The sequence below is a fragment of the Ailuropoda melanoleuca genome, chromosome 7, assembly GCF_002007445.2.
Source record: "Ailuropoda melanoleuca isolate Jingjing chromosome 7, ASM200744v2, whole genome shotgun sequence".
Taxonomy (NCBI): Eukaryota; Metazoa; Chordata; class Mammalia; order Carnivora; family Ursidae; genus Ailuropoda; species Ailuropoda melanoleuca.
In genome coordinates this window covers 104,765,016-104,788,240 of record NC_048224.1, presented here as the reverse complement: position 1 = coordinate 104,788,240, position 23,225 = coordinate 104,765,016, and the positions used below count along the sequence as shown (strand labels likewise).

Genomic DNA, 23,225 nt, shown 5'->3' with positions numbered 1-23,225 from the left:
CTGGCTTTATGTTGTCACAATTTTTAATTAAAATATGATGTCTTTAATTTGGAAAAGCTTAGAGCTTAGAATAAATTTAGCAATATTTTAAATGGATGATATTAACAAGTGTAAAGAAGAGTAATAATTTCTTTTTCAGTAGAACAAATTAAATGTCTGGTTGTATTGATATAGAAATAGTAAAATAAATATTTTGAGGTAAATTATGTGAGTAAAATTAAATTTTGCTTTTATTTTATTTTTTAAAATACTCATTTATTTATTTTTAGAGAGAGAGTGAGCATGAATGGGGGGGAGGAGCAGAGGGAAAGGGACAAGGAGATTCCACGCCGCGCAGAGCCTGTTGCCTGGCTGGATCCTAGACCCTGAGATCATGAGCTGAGATGAAATCAAGAGTTGGTTGCTTAACTGACTGAGCCACCCAGGCACCCCTATATGGGAAAATTTTAATAAATATTTTACAGCAAAAGTCTTAAAGAGAATAATATGTGCAAGACCTATAGTTTAAAACATGTAAGTAATTATGCATTTTGAAAAAGTACGATTTAGTAACAAAGTATTAAGAAGACATTTTGAAATTATCAGAATAATCATGCAATTACTAAGCTTGATACATACATACAAAAATATTTCAATTAAATTATTATTTTTTTAGTGGAGGTTTAATATTGTTACTGAACAAAGCACAGAGAAATATTTTTATACTGTTAACCTTGCTTTACTGCATTTGTAAGATATTTTTGGTAAACATAAGGAAGACATTGAATGTATCATTCCAATTTTGAAATTATTCTGGTCCACTTACCATAACAGCTGCAAAAAATCTGCAAATCACACTGTAAGGCATCCAGAGTTCATAAATCTGTGGCATTTTATATATGTTACACTCTAGGACTGAACCATGTTCGTAAAGTCAAATAATCTCAAACAGCTAAAAAAACAAGTCACAGATCAATGGTTTTTGTAGGATATATATTTGATTAAGTAGTTATCCGATTGTATTACAACTTGTAATGTAATACTCCAGAACCTATTTTGAAAGTGAACAATAACCTCCCTCTTTCCAAATCCAATAGAAATTTGTACTTGGTCAGAAATATGCAAGCGGATGATTACCCCATCCCCCCAGAAACATTCTCCACTCTTAGTTTTCAGATACCAAAAAGTTTCTGGTTTTCCTTCCACCTATCTGGCCGTTTCTTCTCTGTCTCTTTTGTTCTCTTTTCTTGTAATTGATATTGAAGCCACTCAGAGCTAGATTCTGGTCTCTGTTACCTTCTCTCTTAATACTGTTTTCTTAACTGACCTTATCTGATTCTATGCCTTTGAATGCCATGTCATTGCTGGTATGTCCAAAATTTAGACATGTAGCACGAACACTAACTTGAACTTTTGACATGTATATTAAACAGCCTTTTTAAATGCTCCACTTAGATGTCTGATTGTCCCCTCAAACATGATATCTTCAAAATACAGTTCTCAAATTTTTCAGTCAATTCCTCTACCCGTGAATTGTCCTTTTTATTCATATACCCAGATCCTATCCATTAGCATGTTCTAACAACAAACCTCCAGAGTCAGAATAAATCTCAAATATTTCTACTTTTCTGTATTTACTCTTTAACCTACTAGTGCAAGCTACCATCTCCTCCATTTTGGATAACTGTGATTTCCTCCTAATCACCTATCTACTACCACCTAAACTGACTCCAATCCATTTGCTATAACACAACCAAAATAAATATCATGGTGATCATATCCTTCACTGACAAACACTTCAGTGATTTCCCTTTGCTCTTAGATAAAACCCAAATTCATTAGATTCATTCTAATGATTTGGCCCCTTTCTGATGGATATATCTTTAAAAACTTCACTGATGTTTGAAATTTATCTCAATATAATTAATTATTATTGAGACATGTGAATGATTGTACATACTTCTATAAAAACACCATAAGATATATCCATATCCTTTGGAAATTGCCCCCAAAATATTAAACACTTATTCATCCTTTCTGGTCCCTATCTCCTACTTTGAGCTGCCTAAAGAAAGATCAACATCCAAAGTTTATACCCTTTGATTTTGGCAATCACTGAGTCAGAACCCTGTTTGCCATATAGATATCTATTTACTGGTGTGTGCACAATAGCATCCTTAAATTAAATATATGTATGACAGCAATCTGATATTCTAATCAGTTACTTTATCCTTTATTAAATTATAATTGTACAATATGTGTGAAGGAGTTGCTTATTGTGAATAATGTACTTATTCCAATTTAGTTAAATATTCGTTGACCAATATATATGAACTCAGCGAGGGCATGGACTTTGTTTCCCTCTGTGTTCATGGCCCTGTGGGGTACTAAGAACAATTCCTGACAATCAGGAATAGACATTCAAATGAATGAGTGAATGAATGAATGAACAAGGGGTCATTTATTTTCAGGTTCGTGTTGAAAGACAATTCTCCATGGGTTTCTCACATTTTTGCACAACTTTCAAGCAAGGCACAAACTGCCCAAAAGGATGTTGATATAACGGAAAGGCTAAGATAGAGTCCCTCTTTCCAAAGTGAAAGGCAGTCATGCTTAAAAGCATGAAGATAATGTCTCCTTCTGTAGTAATAGGCGTATAGGTTTATTGCTCATTGTAAATTTATTTCCTTTCCTGTAATACAATCCACTGCATGTTCAAGTTCCAACCGACCCTTGTCAAGGCAAAAAATGCATTAGACAAATTTAACAAGCAAGGAAGACTTTATTCAAGGCTATTGCAATAGGGGAGAGAGGCCAGAATTGAGGCTGAGCTTAACCTCACCAAAACAAAGACAGGAGGGTTTTTAAGAGCTCAGGTAGGAGCCGGGATCATAGGCAATCTCTTTGCTAACTGGCCTTACCCAAAGATGAGGAAAGTTTTCTCTCTTCATGACAAGAGGTAGTTTTACAACTTGAAGCAAGGTGCCAACTGAAGTTAGGCTCTCAATATCTTTCTTGATGCTAACATTTCAAAGAAATAGTTCCCAGGTCCTTGAGAAAAAAGTTCTGGGTTGTAACACAAGTAGGATGCATTTTAAAAGATTTCCATCTAGAAAGGACAGAGAAATAATGTGTAATTACACGTTTTCTAAAATAAATGCTCTACAGAAAATGAGGTCAGGGCCGTAGAAACAAGAAGAATCCTGTCTAAATTTTGGTCAAGCTGAGGAAAATGTTAAGGTCATGTTGGTCATCCTCTGTGGGTCATCCTTTTGGAACCAGGGCTTGAAGAAATAGCAAAAAAAAAAAAAAAGAGAGAGAGAGAGAGAGATACTCTGACTATTGTTGTTGGTATGAGTAATGAACTACCTTTCCCCTCTGACCCAGAAGTCTCATGTCTAGGGGCACCTGGGTGGCTCAGTCGTTAAGCATCTGCCTTCAGCTCAGGTCATGATCCCAGGGTTGTGGTAATCGAGCCCTGCATTGGGCTCCCTGCTCCGCTGGGAAGACTGCTTCTTCCTCTCCCACTCCCCCTGCTCATGTTCCCTCTCTCACTGGCTGTCTCTCTCTCTCTGTCAAATAAATAAATAAAATCTTCAAAAAAAAGTATGTCTCATGTCTTCTACCAATATACATAAATTTATGGCAGTCTAAGTTGTCAGCTGGCAAGTAGGGTAAAATCACACTCTTCAAAGCCCTTGACAATCAGACTTTGAACTTGGGAGGAAAATTCATCAGAATTTCTCTATATGTTATGAGATAATTTCAGCCAATGTTAACATGATATTTAAATATTTAGCAATTGTTAGCATTTAAGAAAACTCATCTATAAAGAAGTGAATATACTGGAAAAGCAATATATAGTAATGTGAAAAAATATACATAAAATCTCCTTCCATTGATGACTCACTATTAATTTGTTTTAATTGCTTATGCTTAGTGATTTCAGCTTATAATATGAAATGCATCATATTTTCTAACCTTTAGATAACTTTATCTTAAAGTTACTGAAAGCCAAAACAGAAAATCCTACCTTGAATTTCAAACTGATAATATTGCATTGCTTTAATGTAACATTGCTTAAAGTGGTAAACTACTTTAAACTGCAGTGTAGAAATGTTCTTCAAAAGTAGAGGCACGATATGTATCATCTCTGATTTTTAGAATTTGAGACATAAATAAGGAAATTCATTTTCTTTTATAAAGCATCTAGATCATATTAATTTGGGGGCCTCAATTTTTCTTCACTTTAATACAATGATACTGTTAATAGTAAATAGTTTCTACCTTACTGCTATTATGTGATGGCTAGAGCCGACTCCAAATTGCATCACAGTTTTAACTGTTAATCTGATTTTTTAACTCTCACTGTGAAATCAATCCATTCAGTTTTCATTTCTCCCCTGTTTTAGGAGTAACAGTCCTGGAAGGTCCTATTTATGCTGTCGGAGGCCATGATGGCTGGAGCTACCTGAACACAGTGGAGAGGTGGGATCCCCAGAGTCAGCAATGGACATTTGTAGCCAGTATGTCCATCGCCCGAAGCACAGTTGGTGTAGCAGCATTGAATGGCAAGTGAGTAGATTTTCCTTCTTTTATTGGAAAACACATTTTTTGAGGAAGTATTCTTTTTAAAATAACTTTTAGTAAACTGACTCAATAAAAATCCCTTTAAAAATTTTAAGATTGCTATTTTTTTTCTTTAATTCAGTCTTCATGGATAATTGATGAATGAAGACTGCACATTTTTCTGGTTGTCTCTCCATATAATACAGAAACTAAAACTTCACATTAATTGCCAGTTAAAGCAGCACCAAATATATTTCATGAGAATTATTTCCACTAGAGATCTGCATATTTACATACTTCTTGTAAAATAATCTGAGGTGTTTTCAAAATGCTACTAAAATTTGGTGCCTAGTATATATTTTTTGCATGATTATGCTAGTGTGTCCACTTTCCACCATTTCCATTCCTATTATCCTAAATCAGGAACTCTTAATCTCAATACTGTTGAAATTTTGCACCATATAATCCTTTATTAGAGGCGAGGCTCTGTCCTGTGCACAGCAGGATGTTCAGTGGAATTCTGGGCTTCTATGCACCAGATGCCAGCTCTACCTCTATTCCAGTGGGACAACTGGAAAGTCTCCAGACTTTGCCTCATATCCTGTGGAGATGACAAAATACACTCCCTCTTACTCCCATGAGAACCTCTTGCCCTAAACAAAGTTAGTAACACATTGGTTCTGGACAACTGCAAATATTTCCAGTCTGGTTTCCCTACTTCTCTTTCTCCTACAGTCCATTTGCTAAAGCAGCCTGAACAATCCTTTTATAAATACAAATCGTACATTACTCCTCTTCAAGGCCTTCTTTTTGCAAACAGAACACAGTGCCTGTCTTCACCTAAAGGGACCCACTGGATCTTACTCCTGCCTACTCTATTTTTTTCTTTCCTCTTTGCTTCAGCCTCAAATGTGGCAAGCTCTAGCCCCTTAGTCCTTCTGAATTTGCTCTTTTCTTTGTCCGAGATGCTGTTCCTACCAATCCTCATGTGACTAGATCCTTCTCCTTATTGTTCACATTCCATCTCCAAATTTGTCCACATGGAGGTATTTACTATCCATTCTATTAAACAAACCACCCCACACACTATCTCAATTTCCTTACTGTTCTTGAAATTACATACATTATTGTTTCTTGTCTGTTTTCACTAACATATTATGTTCAGTAAATATCAAGATTTGTCTACATCATTCATTGTTATATCCCTCCCTAGGCATAATATACATTCAGTATATCTACTAAGGAAATGTTGAATGAATTCCCCTACCCAGCTTACTCTTAATCACCTTTGACAACCTAATTTTTTTCTAAATACATGTGTATTTATAAAGTTATTATTATAGCATGTTGTTAAATAAACTGATTCTGTTATCTAAACTGTAAATAAACATTTCCAGGGAATTATAAACTCTTGGAAATTCAAATTTAAACAGTTATGCAGTAGTCCACTTTCTGCAAGAAAAAAGAAAAAAGATCTTAAGTGTAAGTAACCAGTCTCTGGTTAACATCTAAAGTGTCTAAATATATTTAAAACATTTACATCTAATGTAATATATATATCTAAACTACTTCCCAAATTTTGATATTATAAAGAAAGCTATATTGCATACTGCTAGATGTAATATATTTGGTAAATTACTGATTGTTTCTTTAGGAAGAATTTCTACAAAGTGAATTGCAGGGGAATTGGTACTGATATTTTTGAAGCTTAAAATAAATATTTTAATTTAAACCTTTCCTTCAGTAGAATTTACCAAAAACTTCTTGACAGCATTACATGAAAAATGCCTTTTCAGTGCACCTTGATCAATACTTTGTGTTACCATTTGTTACCACAAAAAAAAAGAAAAAAATTGAAAAATATTGTTTAAATATAATTTTTTATTAGTAGCAAAATTAAAATGGAGTGTTTGCTCATTCTATTTGACCTAGTATGTTTCTATATTTCTATTTTTATGAAATATATAGCAATATTTTCTACCTGCATCAACATTGTGTCCATTTATTCTTTTAATTGTGTATGTTTTCAACACACAAATTTCGTGTTTATGTATTTATATCACCCTATTTTGTTTATGATTTCCTCAGGCTTAGGCTTTTCCAGGTTTCATTCAGGTTTATTTTAGGCATAAAATTACATTGTTAGTGTCATAGATACTTCTTGAAAATCCCCTCGGGATTTTGTCTGCAGACAAATATTTATAGATCTTTATATCTGAAGTCTTTTCACCTAAGAATATGGACATACTTTTATCTCTTAAAATCAGCCTTTATGTATTTCAGTGGTTCTTAATTCTGGCATAGGCTTCATATTTTCTTTCTGAGGTCTCTTCACATTTATTTATACTTCTGTGCATTTTTTAGTATATATTTGTTCATATATATTACTAATTACACACTTATAGTGCACTGGAGAAAATAGTTTATGTATATATGTTTATAACAGCCATTTTGCTAAATACATGTAAATACTTAATAAATCCATTAATTTTTAAATTTATAATTGATATTCTAGGAAAATAAACGTACAGCAAACTAATAATGAAACTGTATCCCTTCCTTCTTAATATTTACATTTATTTCATTTTTTATTGTATTGCCTTTACTTGTAAAATAATGACATATATAGTAATAATGACAGGGTCCTTGTCTGTGTCCTCTAATTGGAAAGACTTTAGGGCTTCAAAGTCTGTGTGTGATGTTAGTTGTTATATGAGATACATACATTGCAGGATGTTAAGGGCGAGATATTATTATCTGTAGTTTGCTTAATAGAGATTTTATTCTAATAAATCAGCATTGATTTTATGTTTTATTAAGTCCTTCTAAGAATTTATAAAAATTGTGTTTTCTCTTATTTGATCTATTCATATGGTAGTTTATATAAATATTCTAACTGTAAATGATCATTACACACCTAAAATAAAGCCAACTAATTCATGTTGCATTATCCCTTTGATGTTTTGTTACATTCCATATTCTGACCTTGATTTTGCATCTATGTCTGGTCTACCTATCTTTTGAAAAACCATTTCACAACATTTTCCGTTATGATATCTTAGCATAATATCACAACATGAATTGAAAATCTTTCTATAATTTATCTGCTGTAACTCTCTATAAATATGACAAGTATTTTTCTTGAGAAAGACAAAGAGATAATAGTAGAAATTATATGTACATTATCATATATATTCCCTTTAAAATTTTTATTTTACTGATACTATAAAATTTAGTGGAAAGCTTTTAATTCTATGACTATTAATGATTGATAATAATAATCCATTTTGTATTGTTATAACCTCCTTGTGTATTTTTTTTAAGATTTTATTTATTTATTTATTTATTTATTTAGAGAGAGTGTGAGCATGGGGAGGGGGAGAGAAAGCTTCTCTAGCAGACTCAGTGGTAGACGGAGCACGACATGAGGCTCGATCCCAGGACCCTGAGATCATGACTTGAGCTGAATTCAAGTGTTGGATACTTAACCAACTGAGTCATCCAGGAGTCCTGTATTGTTGTGATCCTCTTAGTTTGGTATTTTTATGTGTTAGCACTATTATTAATTTCATTTTGCCTTAGTTTTTGTCATTGTCATTATTTGGTTTTTATTTTTAATCAAACTTGTGCATATACAGAAGCTATGTTTGTTTCCCCGCTTGTTTTCTTATTCATTAATGTGTGCTTGACTTAGTTTTATTTATTGTCTTAGTTTATTTATGTCTTGAAATTCAGAACAAAAGATAGTATTAATAATTGTTTTTGTAGTTTATTCTTTAATATACAGAAATTGTATTTATTCATTCTCCTATAATTGGACATTTTAATACTTTCCACTTCTTGGCTATTAAAAATAGTGCTTCTGTGTGTGTCTTTATATATGTCCTTTGTGAGCTTGTATACACATTTTAGCTGGGTATAGATCTGGAACTGCAATTGCTAGGCTACGTGGTGTTCTTGAGTTCAACTTTAGTAGATGCTGCTCAAAAGATTTTTCAAGTGGTTTTCCTAATGTCATCACACATTAAAAGTGTATTGAAATTCTGGATACTCTATACCTCACTGACTTGGTAATGTCAGTCTTTTATCTTTCATGTTTTTATCCATTCTAGTGGATAGTGCTATCACCTTCCACTAAAGACTAATGAGATTAAACAACTTCTTAACATTTATTAGCCATTTGTTTGTCTTTTTTTTGAAGTATATGTTCAGGTCTTTACTCTGTTTCCATTGGGTTTTCTATAATTTTCATTTTGGTTTGTGAAGTTCTTCATATAGTCTGGAAATTATATATCTATTATTATTATTATTTTCCAGGAGGGATGTGTTATTATATAATTTATTAGACTGTAGGCTTAAAAAGGACTTTATTCTGTTTTCACACATCGGTTGCAAATTGACTTGAGTAATTTAATGTCATAGCCTTGTATCTTTAAAATTCAATAGATATTACTTACTTATCTTTCACCTTTTAAAAAAATCTTTAATGCATGTTTTCAAAACTCAAATCTTTATTCTTATAGATGTTTGACTATGCTTTTATCAGGTTAGGAGTTGGTCTAGAAGCAGAAATCACATGAATTATTTATCTGTTATTCTAAACAAAGATAATACAATGTAAAGACTTGTTAAGTAGATCTAAAGATTAATTAGTGAGCCAAAAAGTCATAAGAGAACACTACATCATAAATGTATCAACTAAAAGGACACCTACCACCCCTACTGCCAAGGAACAAAAAGAAGAGATTATAATAATTAAGATTTTGAAGTTTGGAGGAGGATGTTAGGCAGTTGAAGCCCAGACATGTGCCACTGGACCACTGTTTAGCTTGAGCTAGTGTCTGTGACATGAAAGAGGGACCCCTTAGCCTGGGACCCTGAGCCCTGGGAAGAAGGTGTCAGTCTGCTGGTGCTGATGGTTCTGAGGGGTCTCAAAAGAATGATTTTTGTTAAGTGTTAAAAACTGCCAACTGGATACAAAAAGAAAGGATGGAGTGATACCCAACAGAAACAAGAACCAAAGAAAAAGGAGCACGACCCTCCCCACCAGCCCCTAGTCTTTAAGTTTCTCTCTTGCATTCATTCATGCCAAAAATGGAACCAGGTGGCAAATCAGAAAAGTGGTTTGCAGAATTGCAGGCCCAACATCAAAAAGTACAGTATAGAAGAGAGAATTACAGTATAGAAGAGGGAATGTGAGAGAATGTGAGGACAGCTTAATAACTGGCACATTCATCTTGAAATTTAAAATTTTGGTTGCCTGGGTGGCTCAGTCAGATAAGCATCTGCCTTGGGTCCAGGTCATGATCCCAGGGTCCTGGGATCCAGCCCAGCATCTGGATCTCTGCTCGGTGGGAAGCCTGCTTCTCCCTCCCCCTCTGCCTGTCACTCCCCCTGCTTGTGCTCTCTTCTCTCTCTCTCTGTCAAATAAATAAAATAAAATCTTAAAAAAAAGAAATTAAAAAACGTATGCTTTTTAAAATGTATGTTTTTTTAAATAAAAACAACAACAAATAAAGAAAATGCTTACCAGGGTACAATCTGATGGCTACTTTTCTTTCTTTTAATTTAATACTTGGAGATTCATTTTAACAATCTCAACTAGGTCTTTCTTTTACTTAGGGAAGTTTTTATCTATTGAGAATTTTTTAAAAAAATGTTCCATTATTCCAGGCCTTTATTTTTGGTTTATCTATTTTAGTATGTATTCATGTCTGCTATTCTATGTGTGTTTGAGCACTGATTCCATAGCCATAAATTCCTTTTCTCCCTAGTAATTTTATTTCTTTTCCACTTAACCTGGGACATTTTTTTCTATATCACAGATTCAACCATTGCCATTTTGTTTATGGACTTTATTATTTCCGATGCAGACTTAAATTTTTTGCATTTTAATTTTCCTTACCTGATACCCTTTTTTGACACCTTTCTCTCCTATCTACTTCATATCCATCTTACTTCAATTGAGTGTGCTCTCTTATCATCTTACCTTAAAAAACTCTTGTATCACCAAGTGTGTATTTTCTTCAGTTGTTTTTGGAACACAATTTACTTATTTTTCCTAGAAATCATAAGTTGTAAAGTATTCATTTTTTTAAAAAGTATCATTTGCCTAAATAGTAAGATGTTCTTATGTTATGAAAAGACTCTTCTTACCTGTGCTCTGTTGTGCTTTGTTTTGTTTTCTATGTACTCCCTGTGATCTGTCCTGTCACAGACCATTAAGTCTATTAATTTCTCTCATGGACAGTATGTTTAATTGTTCTCAAAATCCTACTCTCAAATATTTTGTTCGAAGTTTAATTAATGTCCATATCCACTAATGTTTCAAAACTCTGTTAGATGAGAAAGTAAAGGTGGGGAAAAATCATGGAAAGCCAAAGCAAATTGCTACCTGTCAATTTAGTTGCATTTTTGTTTGTTTGGTAAGCTACAATTCTATAGCATGGTTCTATGTATCAAACGTTCTACTAGTACTGTCTTCAATATCAAATATACGTATAGACATTCCTGCTAGATTCTTTTTGGGTACAGTTAAGAAAAAAACAGAGTCCTACTATCACTGATACTTTGGAAAACCATTGGGTAGGCATGAAAGGACTTAAAATTATATACATTCCTTCAATCCCGTAGTGGTACAGAGCTATGTAACAAGTGGTTTGAGGTGCTCCTCCAATATCTTCCTAGTTATACGGAGATTTGTCAGAAGAGGAAATTGAAGTTTATTACCAACTTTCCATCTGATCTCATTTGAAAATTATCTAAAGGAAATTTCTTAGAATTGTTCCTATGTGAATTAGGTACATCCTATTCCCCGCTCCTCTCAATAGATGTTTATCTTACTCATTTGCTGCATTATTCTGTTCTGTATTCTGTAACACACATGCAGCTCTCTTCTACTAAAGTTTTAATACATTACTTATCTTATTCTAGATTTCTAATAATTACCTTACATTATAGCTTTGTGAACTTTACCTATTACTTCACTTTGAAATATCTTAATATGTGTGTATTTTTGTTACAAATCTTCTCCAAACTCAATCAGAAGTAGTGGGATAAAGATCTAACAAATAAAATATTTAATGGACAGTTTTACAGCACATTTTCACATGTTGTTATAAGTAAATTATCTTTCCAATTTCTTCTAATGCCCCCTTCAAACTGGCTTTTAAATTGCCTATACATGGGATTCATCATTTGGGTTGTTTTTCTTGTCCTTGTATTTTTTGGTCAGCTAGGTTATTTAATATCTCAAGAAATCTTGTTTTACTCTAATACCATTCTTCCTAACAAATATCAGAGTGTGATAGCATCTAATTTCAGTTATTATTCTTGAAATTGTCACACTGTAATTGAGTACGTTTTTCCCAAATTTAATCCTATTGTATGAAAATATTTTAAATGATTTGAGTTCCAAACAATGTTTCTCCTTTAAAAGCAAAATAATATAGCTCTAATTTGAGTATCTTTATTTTTTCTCCTGGATGTGATAAAATGACCTCAAAATTCTGTGGTTTGATGACTATCCATTATTGTCTAGTTGCTTGTCCTGTTTTACTCAGAAAGAAACATAATTACTGGAAAGTGACCTTTCACGTTCAGACCCATAGCAGAAAATTTTTCCAACATCACCCTCTGACAGCTGTTTATCTTTTTCTCACCTCTACTGACATGATTTTATTCTCTTGTTTTGTTTTCACATCTCACTAATGTGTCATGCTAACCTGACTGTTGCCTCTCTGAAGATTATTTTGAATAATTTTTCCAATTAAGACACATAAAAGCCAGTGAAGAGCCCTCTTAAGTTTAGATTCTTAATGATACCAGTTGTTGTGGAAAAATAAGAAAATGAGAAATTCATTCCTCGGGTGCCTGGGTGGCTAAGTCGGTTAAGTGTCTGCCTTCGGCTCAGGTCATGATCTTGGGGGCCTAGGATGGAGCCTTGCTTCTCCCTCTCCCTCTGCCTCTCTCCTCCCCTGATGCTTGTACTCACTTGCTCTCTCTCTCAAATAAGTAAATAAAATATTTTAAAAAAAAAGAAATGATTCCTGGCTGAAAATTAATGAGTATATTCTGATAAATTCAAGGGTAAAATTACATCAATTTCCTGAAATATTTTGGTTTAGTCTTCCAATAAGACAGAGTAAGCTAAATGGCAGATATGTCATCTTATGCCAGCACAGCCAAACAGACTTACCTGGTAAATGGACGAAACCCGGCAAAACAGTGAGCAGATGTTGTGATGTGGTGATTGGCCCTATAAAACCTCAGATTCCCTAGCTATCTGTACTGGTAATTCTTTTTTTTTTTTTTCTTTGCTCTCTGCTTGATCCTTTCACACTTCATAGCTAATAAAACTTTCTGGTTTGCTTCTCTTTATTTCCTGAGTTAGCTCAAAAAGGAGACATTGATACTGTCTGAGCACATCGATAAACAGGCTTGAATTTTAATAAATGTATGCGACAGACCCTTGAGAGCCTGCAAGACGACAAAAACAACTAGTTTTGCTTCATGATTCACTATTGCCAAACTGAGTCCGCTTATGCATTCAAAACCTCATGTTAATAATACTCATGGGGCAGTTGCAATTTCTGTGCAGCGTGAAGCTTGTACAGCTTGAAGAATCATAAGAGGAGCCAATGTCTGTTGTTTTCTCCGGTATGTCCCAATATCTAGCACAGTAAGCGAAGCCTCAGAAAGAGCCTATTTCTATTTTTGTATTCAAACTTTTATATTCTTTTTCTTAAAGATGGAAACCCAAACTGTATAAGTTTTTGTATGATAAGCAATTTGTATTAAAATTGTAATATCTTAGAGTCACGCATAAGGGAAAAAACCCTGCTTATCTGCTGGGTCTCCTTTGGGACTACTAATATGTTCTGGAAGTTTGTAATTTCTCTTCTGGGAAAAAAATATGCATATATATATCTATCTATATCTATATCTATATCTATATCTATATCTATATCTATATATATAGATATATATTTAAGTGGGACTTGATTGATTTAACAGATTTCCAGAAAGTGGGGGAGGACTGTAATGAAAAGGAACAATTTGTGTCAAGTCTCCAAGTGTGAAATGCAAACAAAAGGAGGAAAAGTTAAGTTAGGCTGTAGCATGAGAGACAGTGGCCCTAAGGACTGGATATAAAGGCCCCACGTCATACAGCAACTTACCTAAAGTAAAGATGTTATTAAAAGGTCAGAAAGGGCAGTGGCATGGTTGCATTTTAATTTTATAAAGATCACTCTGGCTGAAGAGTAATTGATAATTTTTTGAGGAAACTATAAAATTATTGGCGTCTCATCACACTAGTAGACTGGGTATAATGCATCCCAGTAGTTCAGGGGGGTTACTTGATAAACCATGCCTCAGAACTAGAATGTAGAGCAACAGCAGCAATTCATTTGGGCTCCCTATTGAGCATGGCTGCTGCCAGATTCTTCTCAGTCTGGAATTAAATATCTTTTATGAGTGAGACCTTCTCCAGTCTCCACTCTTACCAACTGCCTTATAGCCGCCCTATGTCCCAGCCATACTGCATCGCTCAGATTACTGGAACATGGGGATGTGGTCCACACACTTTTTTTCCTTTCACAGACTCATCTCTACTTCCATTTCTTTTCCATTGTTATTTTCTCAATAACTTGTGGCTGTGCATTGCCCACTGTCCACTTAATTTTTCTCCTCAGATTTTCACCTGATCTTTGGATACATCTGAAATCTCTCCAAAGTGACACAACTTCAGCCTAACACAACTCTGGTTCTCTATGTGCATTAAACTCCATGTGGCAAGATCAATACTGAAAGGATTCAGTTTATTGCACTTGAGAACAAAAATGTCAGGAAGGATTAAAAATCCACTAAGCTTTTATTTTACCTAAATAAAACATAAATGTAACCATTTATATTATTTTCCATCATCTGAAGCCTAGTTTAATCTGTACCATTCCATAAACCTTTTTTTTTTTTTTACTTCACCCACCCATTTAAAATTAATCTTGCCTTCTTTTGTGTCCCCAAGACACATGATTAATACTTTTCTCTGCTATTTGTCAAAATCTTATTTCAGGGGAACTTAGGTGCTTTTTCTTTGACAAATCCCACAAATAAATAACCCTTTCTCAAGAATTGGAAACCAGTACCTGATTCACTTAAACACACACACATACACACACACACACTACAAACAGGTACTGGCCATGGTGATATATCAAAGAAAATAAACCAAACTTGCCCTCAGAGAGCTCACATTATATGAAAGGGAAATTGGGAAAATCGAAGGAAGGAAATACAGACTTGTAACAGGTGTAGAGTGGGAGCTGGCAAGGAAACATGAAGGGATGAAGGTAGTAGAGACCATTTCTGCCAGGGTTAGGTTAGTAATTCGACCAAGTTTTGGAACGTGTTTAACTGACCCAAATTAAAGTGCATATTTATGAGGAGAGGTTTCTTTAGAAAAAACAGGCATGTATTAATAAAGATAAGTGTTTGCTATCAGACTTCCACACACAACCTTGCTTATCAGCCATGTTACAATGTTAGCAACTCTCAGACTAGATTTGCCACATGTATCAACATTGCATGGCTAGCAGAAACAAGAGCAGTCATACAATCTGTGTCAGATACCCTAACAAGAACCTTTCAAGAAAAAGTTCACTGAAGGGCAGATGGTGGAGTATTCTGACAGCAGCACTCTCTTGGGATCAGATTAAAGAGTTCTCCATCAACGGAAAAACAAAGAATGAAACCGAGTTCTGGATCCAGGGAGTTGCTTCCAAGGTTTTATCCAGTGAAGGCTGTGGAATTCTTATATTTTCATTATGCAAGGGAAGGGATGTCTGAACATAATTCCTGAGTAACAATATATTGTGAAAATTATATTTAATATCACAGAATTCATCAGCAAACCTTCAAATATGGAGACAATGGTCTTGGAAGCACTTTCTGTAGCCATGAAACCAGTAACCAAAGGGTTAATGGACTCCTCTCAGATGCTACTAAGAGCAGATGCAATGTTTACCCAGATGTTTTCTTTTGCCTTTAAATTTCCCTAACATTCTGCAGAAGGGGTAGATTTGAGGCTTGCCCTCCTGTCTCCTTGTTTGGCTGCCTCTAGAATAAAACCCTTGCTTTACTGCATACGCCATGTTTTGGTGACTGCCTTTGTTCCACATTGGGCAGAAGATCTTGGATTCAGTTACAAATTTGATGAGCCAGGCAAGAGCTTTTTGCTGTGGTTCGTAGGTCTCCAGCCACTAACAGGAGTCTGGTGGTAAGTCTCTGCAACAGCCTAGACTCTTTGTCCTATGGACCATCTCAGGGGGTCCCATCCCTACTGTGGCAAGGATATGGTTTTGTGTTTCAGTTTGGACAGACATCTCTTGGTATTTCCTGTGTAACCGGAGGTGACTTTACTTCCTCCTCCTGTTTAGTTTGGCTTAGATTCTTGCACCCATTTGGTTGCCTCCAAATATGGGGTTTTGGTTCTGTTGGTCTCCTTTTCTTAAGAAAAGGCTCTCTAGGAAGCCATTTGGTTCAGCAGGTGAAATTCTGACTTTTAAGGAGGAACCAGCACTCATAGAGGTACTCTGGGCTTCATGTGGTTTGTTTACTGCTGAAGCTTAAGTAAAAAACAGCCATGTCCTCACTGGAAAATGGAGAATGGGGAATGACAGCTTGATCCCTGCTTGCAGCCCTTTGGGCTGTCTTCTCCAAAACTGGACATTCTTTTTTATTTTTTAATACTGCTTGGCCATAATATTTATTAGACTCCAGAGAAAAATGGCCAACAAATGGATCCATAAATTGTAATACCACCTTGCAATTAGATCTATGATCAAAGGGAGATATTTGGAAAGTGGACCTTTAACATGTTTTTTGCATCTTGTTTGCATACTTCTTTGTGTCTCCATGTATGTTGTAAATGTGAGATATTTTCTCTACCCCTCTGGATGGCCTTGCTAAAATTATTTAGTCAGTTTAAAGGTAAGCACTTATAAAAATTGGGCATTCTAAAACTTAAAGATTGATACAGTTGTTTTGCAAGTTCACATGATCTAGGCAGATATTCAGTATTAAAGCTAAATTAATTTAAGGTTGTTTTAATTAAAATGGACATGTCTTTAGAATTGCCAGCATTACATATGAAATTTTTATTCTGCTTCTGCTTACTGAAGGTCAAGTAAGTTCATGTTATCTCCATTGCAAAATTTGTCAGAAAAGAAAAAGAAAAACATAGATTTTGTCTAATGCCTCATGAAGTTGTAGGGTATCTAAGAATAAACAGATGTAAATAATTTTAATAAATGTAATTGACTACTGGAAATAATAAGGGAAACAACCATGTAGGCGAGGGAAATGAGACTGGTTATTTAAAGGTGGAAAACTTAGGACAAAATCTGAATGTAAAAAGGAGAGCTGTAGAAAGTTTGTGGGAAGGGAATCTTTGGAAAGGAATTTTGTATGTGGTCCAGACTGACTAAGATTATGGAGATTAGTATATAAAGTAGTTTATTAGGGAAGAGAAGGAAGTGTAAGAGAGCGAGACTGGGCAGAAGTTGAACAGTGATACAATATCAACAGAAGCCTTAACTAATTCTCTGAGGAGCTCCAAAACTTGGATTACCCTTCAGAACTATCCTAAGTTCAGGCAAAGGGGCTGGACTTTTATAATAGTCTTAGGATGTGACCACCTGGGCAGAGAGCATGCCCTTGGCAAAGCAGCTGTCTTCAGTCCAGGCAATCCTTGATGGCCTCTGAGAGCTGAGGACTGTTGGCAGCATTCATACACTGGAGAGTCCTTCATTCCTGATAGAGATTCCGGTCAGCACATCACAGCATCTAGCGCAAGAGCTCCAATCCATGCAGTGCCCTGGATGTCCTTGTCTCAATAAGTATATATCAACAGGGGAGATGACAGGGAGGAATCAAGGCGTTTTCATCAGAAGTACACCAATATAAAATTGGAATTTGGTTTTTCAGTTAAAATGAGTTTTCTTAAATTATTGGTCTAAACTGTAAAAAAGGTTTTTCTTTAATCTGCCTAGGAAAAAGTAAGTTTCTATGTTTTTGCCTTTATTAAGTCTTTGATTACTTAAATTTGAATCTTCTCAATATTAAAAGAGCTCCTTTTTTTTTTTTAACACCTAAGTAACCCTCTGCATTTGTCCTTAGAATCTCTTATTGCCACCTTGGCTAAATAGATAATCATTAAGTTTTGTGATGATCTATAATCTTATTTAGGAATGTGCTTTAAAACCTCCTGGTATTTCACAAACTTCCCAAAATTCAACTTCTAAATGAATTTTTTTGGACTAATTAGGCTTATTTCTTTGGAATGTCAAATTACATGAGAAGCATTGTCAGATAAGTGATGATAATCCTTCTTAAGTTTTATTATATGGTTGAATACTATAACTGTTCCAGAAATTATACAGAATCCCTGAGATTTTGATACATTCTGGTATAGCTATCATCACTTGCAATTTTAATTATTAAAGTGTTGTATGTCACAGCATTCCACTTTAATGACAAATACAGGTCTCTGTTACCTTTAAGATCACAAAACTAAACTAAGAATTTCTAGAACTAATGGGAAAGCTGCATTCAAAGAGACTCTTGTTTAGAACATTGCTGGTTCTCTGATGTTTGCTCTTCCAGACTTAAGGCTATCTATGACTTACAGAAATTTGGAAAATATTTCTTTGTAAACAAATATGAAACATTTATCTATTTCTCCCTACGATCCTTCCAGAATTCAAAAATTCTCAATGAGTATTCTTATATTTTCATGACAGTATATTTATTTGCATAAGTTCAATAAAAACCTAGTCTCCTTGTGACAGGACACAACCGGAAACACTGGTTATTTTACAAAGGCTTTGCCTGGACTGTTGTGTTTTGAGGGAAATGTTCATAGACTCAGATATGACCAGATGGTTTTAAGGAGCTAAGGTTGACTTTATGGAGCCAATGAAGCCCCTTGGAAAAATTGTCCTGGTACTTTGTTTATAGGACTCCTAGTAGCCTTACCAGGGGAGTGAAGAAGGTTACTTCTTGTATATACAGGAACCTCAGGATATTTTCAGGACTTACAGAAGAGAGGAATTCACCCAAATCTACAGGTATTGCAGGCAAAGCCTGATGGCAAGTATTTGGCTTGGCTTCTTAGTCTTGAGAGACTGTTATAAGTTCATTCTGAAATTCCTTATGAACATTTCCAGTAAAGCAGACAAAAGAAAAAAAAGAAAGAAAAAGAAAAAAGAAAAAAAAACCCTATATGGCCAATCACTATTCTTAATGTGTTCATGTAAATAAAGAAGCCAAGTTTGTTAAAATTGGACTTATTTTACAAACAAATTAGTTTTAATTTGGCTATCTTTGGAAATGAGGGTTATTTTAGAGAGAAATTATGTTTCAGTAATATGCTTTTGTGGCTATTAGATTCTAGCTCTGATTAGCTGTCTTTGAGTGTTTGTTGGTTGTCTAAAAAAACTGGACTGGATACTGAATTCTTCTGGTTTTCTCAAATATCTGACAAGGTTCTCCAAACTAATGTTTCCAGTTTTTTCCCATTCTCTTGATTTGAAATCACCAAGAACTAAAACTGCTCATTTTTCCCTGAAGCCCTGGAAACTGAAGCTAACAACTTGAGGTAAACTTCAGAGAAAAATTGCCGCATGGTACATGTTTAGATGACCTTCACGCTTATTGCTGTCTAGCCACTCAGAAAGATCACCAGAGACCCACAGACAACTGAATAAGTTTATTCCACCCATCCCAATTACATGGATCTGCACTGGAAAATCGAGACACTGAGATGTTTAGGGATGGAACAGTTTAATGGATCAAAGACAATGAAGATCTGAATGCAGTGGTGACCCATTAGCTATTGTCCACTGTTGAGGGCACCAGAAATTACACTGTTCGATTGCCCAAGGGAACAGTTGGGTGGATCAAGCTACAGTTCATACAAAAACTCCAAAACTCTCTGTAATGATTTTAGTACCAGACATAGATGTAACCAAATAACAACCCCAGTATTCCTCGGAAGACCTCAGAAGAGCAGTTTGGACACCATTCTGGCATTAAAACCAGCTGGAAATATATTGAATCTTTATCCCAGTACATCTTATGGAAGAAATGATCAACCGTATTCACCAAGCATCCATTATGTGTGAGATGCTATTCCTAATAGATCCAGAAGTATATTTCAGGTCCCAGTCTTCAGAGAACCATTCAAAAATGTGACATTGCAGTAAAAACAATCCTAAGACTGGGCTGTCACCAGCTCTAAAATGGTGTACAACTTAGAGGCACCAAACATGGAGAAGGCTGGCAGGTAGATTTTACCATGATGCCATAAACAGGTGGCTTTTAATATTTGCTAATATTCGTAGACTTCTATACAAGATCATTTGAAGCCTTTCCATGGCCTTCAGAAAAGTCCTCCAAAGTTCTCAAAGCAGTTTTAAGCAAACTCATTCCTAGCATTAGATTGCTGCTAATAATTCAGAGCAACACAGGAGTAGCATTTGTGGGAAAAGTCACACAGTGTCCAATGCCTTGGGCATTCAATGGAAATTACACATTTTTTTGGAGACTCTACACACTGGAAAAAAATGAACTTTTGGCAAAGATATGCCAAGACACCAACTGAACTTGGGAAAAAGCTTCGTGGGTAAGAGTGCCCCTAGAAGTAGACTTGGGTTAAGCCCCTGTGAAATGTTATATGGAAGGCTCTTTCTACACTCGTTCATGACTTAGGAGTCCTTGATGGGGCTTACATTAGGGAATTGGATACTATTAGGTACATTCAATACAGCAGGATGATGTACCCCACAGATGTGCCCTTACGCCTCCTAAATCCTGGAGACCTGAGATTATTAAAGACCTGGAAGAGCACGCACCCAGAGTACCACCTCCAACCTTGTTGGACAGGACCTAATGAAGTGCTACTGACTGCCCATTCTTCAGTGAAACTACAGGGAATTAAGCCACGGATTCATTACACTCAAATGACAAGAATCCACAGGGTTCCCTAAACCCGATCAGCAAGGAGAACATAGAAAGGAATCCTCTTGGACTAGCAAGACTCTGATGGACCTGAAACTACTATTTAGGAGAACTCGTCGGAAGAAATCAATAAGTACAATAAGCTACTTGGTTACAACAAATCTCCCCAAGGCCCTAGATAAAAGTACAAAAACTTTGGTAATACAGAATGTTGGGTTTCAACCTGGAACTAAATGTCCCATTCCTCTCACCCCAATCTTCCCTCCATTGCAGCAGTTATCATGCCAGTTCCCTCAAGAATGAGTAATGATCAAAAGACAGTGGGGGATTGAAACCAGTAACCAAAGGGTTAATGGGACTACTTTCAGATCTTTAACCAGATCTTTTTCATTTGCCTTTAAATTTCCCTTATTCTACTCCTTCAGAAGGGCAGACATGAGGCTTGCCCTCCTATCTCCTCATTTGGTTTCCTCTAGAATTAACCCTTCCCTTGCTGCATACTCCATGTTTCACTGATGGTCTCTATTCTGCATCCCAGTCTTTGGTCTTTGGTTACAGGTATCCCAAAGTATGCACTACTGATAAAGTATGACAAATATTAAATAACTTTACCTAGGATACAAATTATAAACAATGTTAATTTTCTGGGAAAGACAAAGACTTTCTAGTAGAGATAACCTGAATGGATTGAGAGATGAATGAGGGGTACCCAGCCTATGTAGGAAAAAGGTATCTAGGGAAGAATGCACAATGGCACACGGAGCTAGGAAAGATCTAGTGCTGTGTCAGCAACTTCTAATTGTCTCCTAATACTTATTCACTCCTTTTCTATGAAATATAAATACCCAAGCATATGGGCACCTAAAATAAAAACAACATTCTAGCACTCTATCAATTAGTTATTGCCATTGACTAAGTTTGGGTCAATGGTATATCAGAAGTGAGATATGCAACTTTCTAAAAGATTAATTATTTAATTTTATTTGAGTATAGTTGATATACAATGTTACATTAGTTTTCAGCATACAGGGTAATTATTTAACTTCTCTGTATGTCATCTTATGCTACCATCTGTCACCTTACAACACTATTACGATATCATTGGCCATATTCCCTATGCTGTACCTTTTATTCTCATGACTTATTCCATAAACGGAAGCCTGTGTCTCCCATTCCCCTTCACCAATTTTGCCCCCACACCCGTTCCCTCTGGCAACCTTCAGTTTGTTCTCTGTATTTATACACCTGACTCTGCTTTTTATTTATTAATATGCAGAATCGAAAAAAATATATCTTAAAAGGAGAGGGTGCACTCCTTCCACTCTTCCTTTGTCCTGCTGTTTGAACTGTGGTCGTGACAGCTAGGGCTACCTTAGGCCTCCAGGACATGAAAGTTTGCAGAGAATTCTACAAAGGGGTTTTCGCATTTATGTACATTCCCCAAGTAAGAAGTGCTGCCGACTTTTTCACATTGCCTGCAAGGATATCTGTAAATCAAATAGCTAGGAAGATAGAGACAGGGTCTTCCTATGGGGCAGAGAACAGACTTGTTCTTTGACCAGAAAAATAAAGATAACGTCTGTCTCCCTTCAGAGCAAAACTTGGGCAGGTTTGTTGGCAGGCTTCTTTAAAGAATTAGCATTTCCTCAACTTAATGTTCCTCTGCTGTGAGAAAGGCCAAGGTCCACTCCATGTGCAATATTTACTTGAGCCTCTATCCCCCTATTGGGCTTTGGGGGGGAGGGTGAACAACAAGAACCAATGTGAACTTGAAGCTCATGGTGCTTAGTTTGCTGTGAATAATAGCAATTGTTCTCTGACCTAGGAGTCTTGTGTGTTTTTCCAGCATCTACAAAACTATGATGGACTAATTTCTTAGATTTCAAGTAGTAAAAAACTTTCAGATTCCTCACAATTCTTGACAAAGGGTCATGCTCTACAGATGATATGCTTTAAAGTGGAAAATAGCCTGGGTCTCACGCCATCCCCTTTAAACACATTTGAACCCATATCCTAACTAGAATAGGATTTGTTTCCTGAAACTGCTATATTTTATTTTCTAAAATATGAAATATGTGACACTCACTTAGATGGGCACCTGGCAAGCAGGTCTCAAAACACCGAGACCAGGTCACTAAACTTTAGGTAAAATTCATCTGTGTGCTGAATAAACACACAAGTTAGGGAAAGTATTAGGGAAGACTCCGATTCCTGCCCTTTTCAGCAAAATTCAGAAGAGTTTGCTAAAATCAGGGATCTTTCTGATCTCATATTATTCACAGCAAACCGAAGTATGAACCTGCTGATTCCTAAGAATGGTATTTCTCTGTCCTTTTCTCATTGTCTCAGAATAAAATCCCAGCCCTGCAGCATGGCATCAAGGCCTGTGTTCTCAGCCCAGTCTTTTCATCTACCAGCTGCATCTCTCCTTTCCCCTCTTCCACAACCCCTCTTCCATCAGTATGACATACCTGCCACTCTTTATTTATCACCTGCTGTGACCTTTCTTGCCCCTTGTCTTTATGCATAATGTTTTCCCTGTATGTAATGTTTTCCCCCTATTTCTTCCTCTTACAAATTTCCACACATCTTTCAACTCTAAGTTAAAATGTCACGTTTCCTTTCTTGCTGTGAAACTGTCAGCTGCCACTTCCTAT

General features: G+C 35.6%; 1 protein-coding gene across 1 annotated transcript in view; it reads left to right on the top strand.

The window, feature by feature from the left end:
- KLHL1 (kelch like family member 1) overlaps window positions 1-23,225 on the top strand; it is a 320,540-nt gene that overhangs the window by 295,516 nt on the left and 1,799 nt on the right. Inside the window, 1 exon segment of the mRNA XM_034663802.1 lies at window positions 4,369-4,554. Coding sequence (XP_034519693.1) covers window positions 4,369-4,554 — 186 coding nt within the window.